Genomic DNA, 8,155 nt, shown 5'->3' with positions numbered 1-8,155 from the left:
ACGTTGTCAATGGACGGCAATACAGCATGGCGTACTACCTCACTGACGGTATCTATCCCAAATGGGCAACTTTCATCCAATCCATTACACTTCCACGTGGTCGAAAAGCAAAACTCTTTGCTCAATGGCAAGAAGGATGTCGTAAAGATGTAGAGCGTGCATTTGGAGTCTTGCAAGCTCGATTTGCAATCGTGAAGAATCCCGCACTTTTTTGGGATAAAGAAAAAATAGGAAAAATAATGAGAGCATCTATCATCCTGCATAACATGATAGTGGAAGACGAACGACATGACTACAATTTCTACTATCCAACGGAATTCCATCACGGAGAAGAAAGCAGAAGTTCTCATGTCGATTTATCATATTCTACAGATATGCCAATAAATCTACATAATATGATGGGCATTCGAAATGAGGTTCATGATACACAAATACATGATATTTTGGAAAAAGATTTGATTGAGCATATTTGGCAAAAATTTGGTGCAACTGCACAATAAATCTTATTTCAATTCTGTTTAATATGTTTTAATATTTCGAATATTATAAAATATGTTTACTATTCTGAATTTTGTAAAGTATGTTTAATATTCTAAAGTTTGTAAAATTTAATTTTTTTCTATTTTATGTAATATAAAAAAAAAATTGGTTTGTCATTTTATATAATTAAAGTTTGATAATTAATAAACAAAAATTTAAAAAATTACTATTTAAATGCTTGAACAACCATCTTTTGGGTTCTCTAGTACTAAAGTGATTTTGCTTAAGTTTCTCTTAGAATTACTTTACTTAATTTAGTATTAATTATATAATTAATTAATATAAGAGTAACTACTGTGGGTTGCTCCACTAATGATGGTCTTAGCTGCTTCTTCCTCGAAATACTGGTTCAATTTTTCAAAAAAAAAATATATTTTTTGTTTTTGAAAATAACATATAAAAGGAAAAATCATGTAGACTAATTGTAAGGTTATAGTTGGTGAGTGAAAAGATTTAGAAAATAAATAAAAATACAGAGTAAAATGAGTTAAGAGGAGAAATAAAATATAATAATAATACTCCTTTATCTACGAACTTTTGGGATTAGAGTAAAATGTATACAACAAGTTTTGGAATTTGTGGCCAATATAATCTTCTCGGGGGACTCTCTCTCTCTCTCTCTCTCTCTGCTCTGCGCTGATCTTTTTTAAGCTCACATAGGAAAGAGAGATGGCGAATTCCATTTCATCAGTATCTCTGCCGCGATGTTTCGTCTTCAACAATGGTTGTCACAAATCAAGGCCATGGCCGAGCTCGAGCAGTCTCATCCTCAACAACTCATCAAATCATCACACACTACTCTCTCTTTCTTCTTCGCCGGCCTCCGTCGTAGAAACTGGTGGTGACAATGACGACGGCGACCTCACTTTTAGGTACCCTTTTTTTTTTTTGCTTCTCTTTCAATCGATTCCATTGGTAAAAAAAACTTGAAACTATATTCCCCAATTTTGTTTCGATTTTGTTAAGGATTTTAGGTTCGAAAGGATGATAAAAGAATCCACTCCTTGTTTAGAACTCTGCTCTGTTGTTTAATGAAAGGATGATACTTCAATTTTGGAGATATATTGTAATCAGTGCGTCTCTTACTCTTTCAATGTGGTTGCAGAAGGGGATGTGTAATTACAAACTGCTTTTTTTTTTGTGTGTGTTCCTGTTGTTTAGTGAAAGGATGAATATATCTTTATCTTTGTTGACTTGAGAGAGAGATTTGGATATTCTTGAGTCTCTCTCGACTAACCAGAGTTGGTGGAATGAAACAGTGGTTGCAGAGTGTGTGGGAAAGAGGAGAAAGAGAGTGGCTGTAACGGCGACGGACGGATTCAAGGTGGCATTGCAACAGTCCCTGGTTTCGGTTGGTGGCCCATTAAGGCTTACCGGCCTTGTCCCGCGTTTGTCGAGTCCGGAGGTAGATACCGCCGCTTAGGACAGAGCATGGACGAGGTTGCATTTGGTCGTGGTGGTGGTGACTCTAAATCCGACACCACTGATCCGCCACCGATTAGGTATGTTTAATGTGTGATTTGCCAATATAGTTTGTTGATAGTAGAGTAATAAAAATGTAGGGATCACCTTTCTTCTTCTCTCTTTTGTTTGTTTTGCAGCAGTAAAAAAAAGCCAACAAGTTCTTCTACCAAGTTCAACAAGTGAGATACATCATCATATTTCTCCAAAAAAAAAAAAAAAAACGTTTTTTTGTTGGAATATGTGTAATAGTACATTCGTTGGGCCTAAACATATTATCGGCCCATTTATAATCTGACGGCCCAGTAGTTAAAAACCCCCTTTAAAACGTTAATGAGAGGATTCTTCTCATTCTCTCTCTCTCTCTCTCGTCTAAGGAAGGACTCCGAAAAAGAAGAAAAAAAAACAAAACCCTATCGTATATTTGACGGCGTCGAGAGACATCATCATCAATGGAGGAAGAAGGGGCGAGAGAAGAGGTGGAGATCGATAAGGATCTGCAGAGGAAAATAGAGAAGACGGTGAAGAAGATCTTGAAAAAGTCGAACTTGTACAAGATGACAGAGATCAAGGCGCGAGAACAAGCTTCAGTTGAATTGGATCTCGATCTCTCTCAAGATCCTTACAAGGTCATCGTGAGAGAAGTAGTTGAAAATTTCATAGAAGAAGCAATAAAGGTGGTAGGCAATAAGATTGCGAAGCTTCCGACGAAGAAAGAGTCGAGTGTTTCAATCTAAAGGGCTTTATCTTTATTTTTGTTGATCCGAAATTGGATAAAATTAAACTGTATGGGTGATTGATCCGAAATTGGATAACATGAAACTGTATTGCGGTAGACAGATATGCGTGTAATGGTTTAGTCTTGTTGTTATTTCGAATCTTGACTAACCATATCGTAATTTTCATCATCTATCTTTCAATATTAAGTTAGCTTTTATTTTTGAGAAATTGGCAGAACTAACAAACAAAAAAACACTTAAATTAATATATAGTCTCATCAATAATATAAATTAATAAGTATATAAAATTAACTAAATATATGTATATATATACATTAATTTGTATTAGAGTACATTTTTAATATTTTTACTATATAAAACTTTTTAAGTGTTATATTCAAAACATGATAATTGTTATTTTTTTTGTAACTAATTTTATAAAAATATTAGTTATAACTATTAAATTTTATTTTAATTTTTTTACCAAATTAGGAAAGTTTTTCTATAAATTAATTATTAATTTATCGAGAAATTAAACTCTATAAATTAATAAATTTTCATGGTCCCAACATTATTAATTTATAGAGGTTTTACTGTATCTAACATATTCTCTATATAATATACAATATATACCATTTTATCCATAAAGTACCAACCTCTACCACCACCATACCAATCTCTACCATCACCATACCCATCCCTACCATCACCAACCATATTCCCTCTATTTCCTAACAACCACTTCCGGCTACCGAAGCACTGCCGAAGAACCGCCGAAAAACTGTCGGAACACCACCAGACCACCGCCGGACCATCGCTGGAGCATTGCCGGACCACCACCAAACCACCGTCCACCCTATCCACCACCCTCCCTTAACCATAAAACCTAAAAAGGTAATTTAGCTTACCCTTCATCATAAATTTCTAATTTATTCAAATTAGTGGCTATTTTATTTATTAGTTTTTTTTTGGTCACTCAGCAAATTCACCCTTTATTTTTTCTCCTTCCTACACATGTTATTTTTTATTTAAAAAACTATTTTAAATATTCATTTGTTACATATTTATTACTTATAATTAATAATAATGATAAAAAAAGGAAAAATTAATTAAATAAACTATTTAAATTAAAAATTATAAACAACAATAATATAATTTTTTTAGTAAATAATAAAAATAATAATTATATGAAAATGAATTAAATAAAATAAATGAAAATTTTTAAATAGTAAACAACAATAATATAAATTTGTTTTAGTAAACAATAAAAATAACAATATAAAAATGAATTAAGAAAAATAAATAAATAAAATTTAAATAGTAAAAATAATACTGAATATGTTTTAGTAATAATGATATTATTCAAATTTTAACTAAAAATGATTATATTCCAAAATTTAGAATGGGTTAAAGAGTTAATAGAAGTAAGATTTTCATGCATTGGTGGTGTAAAAAACAATTTATGTAACGATATTTATAAAATTTTAAACATAAAAATAAAAATGAAGTGAAACAATAGTTTCTAAGAAAAATACATTACAGATTTATTACTGAATTTCACTTAAAAAATAAAAGAATAATTACACAACTCAACTTAAAAGTTTTGATCTAAAACGAAGACATTGTAAGGATCACACTTTTTTTAGAAAAACTATGAACAAGAATCTTGAAAAAATAAACCATCTAAAAAAACAAAAATAATGGTCACAAAATATAGAAAAAATGATATGTAAGCTGTTACAAAAAGTTATATGTGATTTAGGTAGCATATCTCAGAAAGCATGTTATCAACTCAAGATACAATTCTATAACATGGTAAAAAATAAAATATAAAACAAATTTGAGATTTTATCAAATGCTTTTAACCGAAAACATTGGCATAAATAACATATATAATGTACACATGTTTTTTTGAGAAGACGAAGCTGAGGTTGCATCATAAAATTAACATCTGAAAATAACAAATGAGATTTTAGAAAAATATGTAACTTGGATTAGTGAACTGATATTCAGTGTCGGAATTTAACCGTTTCACCATCAAAGCATTCTTGACTTGAATAAAAATTCTATTTTGGCAGGTGATGCACTAGGACAACCCCGTTGTGGCGACACAACACTAAAAATGTTTAGGAAACTTTGTATATTTGCTTTTAATAGGGGATATAAATATGTTTAAATGATCTCTATAATTAGATCAACGATCAACATTCGACGTTAGAACTTTTAAAAATATGTTTTCATAGGATATGAATATGAAATAAACTCTTTTAGGGATAAAAGATAAGAAGATTGTTGATAATATTGTTTACTCTTCCACTAAGGTACCTAAGTTATTTTTTATTACTATGTGATATATAAATAAACAATATATAGATTAGTAAAATAAGTATAATGTTAAATAAATTTATCTTTTAAATATCAAATTAAACTATGTAGTATCATGTGCTACATCAAGGGCATAATAATTTTCCATATAAATTTAAAATTCTTAAATTGATTTAGGGTTATAGTTTTTAGTTTTATACGGATAGGTGCTACTACATGTTACCCATATTCATTTCGTCTCGAAAAAAGTACATGTGATCTTAGATTCAGATAAACAATACTATAATTCTATTATTCGTGGGTAAATGTCGAGTATCGAGTATTCATCTTTTAATACCCGTTAGCCGATCCGTTATTACATCATTACTCGATCTCGATCTGTAAATACCCGTTTTTAATGTTTATTTTGTGCAAAAAAAATCTCCAAGTAATTTTAAAAAACCTGCAAAAAATTAAAAAACTCGCTAAAACCCCATGAACCAGTGGTTGAACTGGCGGGTCGGTATCAAATTAAAATATATTATTTTTATCATATTTCAAACTCAAACCAAATTAAAAATAAATGTTGTTATTTATAAAAATAAATCCCTTAGTTATTTTATCTAATCATTTAAAACTTAAAAGATTAATTTTAGTTGTTTAGTACTTAATTAATTATGTATGTTTTGTTCATATATTTATAGAAAAGTGGATGTTATATTCACAAATTGTATACAAACGAATAAACTAATTGACCCGTGGTTCAACCGGTCCGATCGATTGACCCAGTGACTTGCTTCCGGTCTGGTTTTAAAAACATTGTACACAACCCATTCCCATTCATAATCAACCTAATGTCAAAAAATAAATATGGCAAACAAATATCAACAGTTAATATTATGAAAAATTCTTAGGTTGAAAGTTGAAACTCTCTTGTTCATCCCCCCCCCCCCCCTCTTAATTAACCAATCAAATACAATTAATACGACATGTCATATTATATCAAAATTAAAATAAATTTGAGAAATTATTATAACCCTAAATTAATTTGAGAAATTTAAATTTAAACTAAAAAATCAATTTTAAGTTCAAATTAATACATGTAAACTATGAATGTAAATATATATATATATATAGAAAATTGTATAAATATGTTATAATGTTTTGATTTTTTCTTTTATAAAATCAGAAGCTACAATTTTTTTTTAACATCCTGAGCTAAAAGTATTTTTAATTTATATTTTAATATAAATGCTACAATATAGCTTAAAAATAAGAGGAATTTTTTAAAATACCACAATTTAAGTTTTTCCCAAAAATACCACACTTAATTTTTTTTTTTTTTTAAATACCACCCTTAAGTGAATTTCTACGAGAATTTATTAATTGCTCTTATTTTTCTTCTCATTTGATACAATTTTCTGTAATATAAAATTCAAAACACTCTCATAATGTTTTTCACTATTCTAATTTACTTAACATGTAAATGGCTACTCTCTTAATGTTTTTCACGATTTTAATTTACTCTATACATGTAACATATATATGGCTATTCTCCCCATGTGTTCGTCTTTCTTACAATATCACCATCTCTTGTTTAACTTTTTTTTTTGTGGCTCAAGACACTACCTTATGCATACTTAACTTCTTCTCGGAATCTGGTGATGTGGCTCAACACACTTAACCTTATGCATAATTGAGAATTTTTCCTTGGGTGATGTGGTATATTTGGAAGCACGAAATAAAAAGTTATACGAGAATATTTCGGAATCTCCATATGAGACTCTTGTGAAAGCAAGCCATGAAGAGGAAGCTTCGAGGTTAGCCAATATTTGACCTAGTGCACCCCCTCTGGGAGGAATTGGCGTACAAGCTCCCCTATTCCACAAGATTCTCTTGTGTGCTTTATAGATGGTTCATGGCATCTGAAGGAAGAACGAAGTGGACATCGTTGAATTGTATTTACCGGGAACAAGTTGATCCATTTGGGACTCAAGGGATCGCGTAGAAGCCTCTCCCCACTACATGCAGAGTTGGATATCCTCACTTGGGCAATGGAGTGCTTGCTGGCCTTAAATATGAAGAAAGCTTTGTTTGTCACGGATTGTATAGATCTAATCGCAATGACAGCAATTGAAGAGGATTGGCCTACTTTTACTTCTGAGTTGACGAATTTTAGATTCTTTATAGATGATTTTCTAGATTTTAGTATTAGATATATTCCTTGGAAGGAAAATACTCGGGCTGATAAGTTTGCGAAATGTGCAAGAATGCGAGGGTTTTGTTTTCCCATGTGAGTTCATCGGTACCTAACTGGCTCTCTCTCGAAGAAAGTCACTTCCGATAAGCTACTATATGGGGCTTGTTCGACAAAAAAAAAAAAAAAAAAAAAAAATTCCTCTCACCCTCATTTACACCAGTATCAAGTTTCAGTTCTATATCACCATATTGTCTTCAGACTTAGCTTTGGCCTCTCCGTGAACTACAATTTCACCTTCTTCTCCTTAAGACTCCACCCCACCATCGACCTCATCCTATTATTGATTATATCATTTTTTCAGCCAATTTTAAAGAGTATCTTGGAAACAGTTCATGGGTGGATCTTGCGGATTACAAAATTTGTGAATTTCCCTTTTGCTGGCAGAATATCCACCTACAGAATAGTGTGAGCTTAAAGATTGCATACATACCTAAAAAGAAGCATCTTGAAGAGTGTGAACACCTGAAATCTTAACCATATCACCTCCAATCACTATCACTGAAGGTGAACTCTTCTTCATATTCTCTTCCTTTGAGACGCAAACAACTGAAACAAAAACAACATAAGATACAGTTCAGACTCATAAAATAATACTTAGCCTTGTCTTATACTAAAATTGGACCTCTGTCAAATTTTCAAAAAATCTAAAACCCCTTAATAAATTTTTCTTTTGGAAAAAATTGGACCCTATTGCTTAAAGAATTTTTTTGGATTTTTGTGATGGACCCATGGCATTTGCCTACTCTGCCATGGGGTAGAGACGGACCTGATAATACTTGCAATAGAATTTAAAAACCTAAAATTCATTGTCACACAACACAAAAATTCTGATTTCATAACAAAAAAGAAAAAGAAAAAAGCAATCATATGA

The 8,155-nt window shown here is 31.0% G+C and overlaps 1 protein-coding gene across 2 annotated transcripts; it reads left to right on the top strand.

The window, feature by feature from the left end:
- Positions 1,096 to 2,909, top strand: LOC104719880. Of its 2 annotated transcripts, none has more exons than XM_010437867.1 (3): positions 1,096 to 1,412; positions 1,800 to 2,042; positions 2,145 to 2,909. In XM_010437867.1, the coding sequence occupies exons 1-3, from the start codon at positions 1,210 to 1,212 to the stop codon at positions 2,185 to 2,187; spliced, it is 489 nt and encodes a 162-aa protein (XP_010436169.1). In that variant the 5' UTR covers positions 1,096 to 1,209; the 3' UTR covers positions 2,188 to 2,909. The 2 variants fall into 2 exon arrangements, with proteins under 2 accessions (XP_010436169.1, XP_010436168.1); XM_010437866.1 differs by having other exon boundaries at positions 2,142 to 2,909.

The sequence above is a fragment of the Camelina sativa genome, chromosome 10 (assembly GCF_000633955.1).
Source record: "Camelina sativa cultivar DH55 chromosome 10, Cs, whole genome shotgun sequence".
Lineage (NCBI taxonomy): Eukaryota > Viridiplantae > Streptophyta > Magnoliopsida > Brassicales > Brassicaceae > Camelina > Camelina sativa.
Note: the sequence above shows the minus strand (reverse complement) of the source record. Positions and strands in the feature narration are given on the sequence as shown.

Coding starts and splice junctions, on each gene's coding strand:
- LOC104719880 (XM_010437866.1), top strand. CDS start 1,210: ATGGCGAATTCCATTTCATCAGTATCTCTGCCGCGATGTTTCGTCTTC. Junction 1,413..1,799: donor GACGGCGACCTCACTTTTAG/GTACCCTTTTTT, acceptor GGAATGAAACAG/TGGTTGCAGAGTGTGTGGGA. Junction 2,043..2,141: donor ACTGATCCGCCACCGATTAG/GTATGTTTAATG, acceptor TTTGTTTTGCAG/CAGTAAAAAAAAGCCAACAA.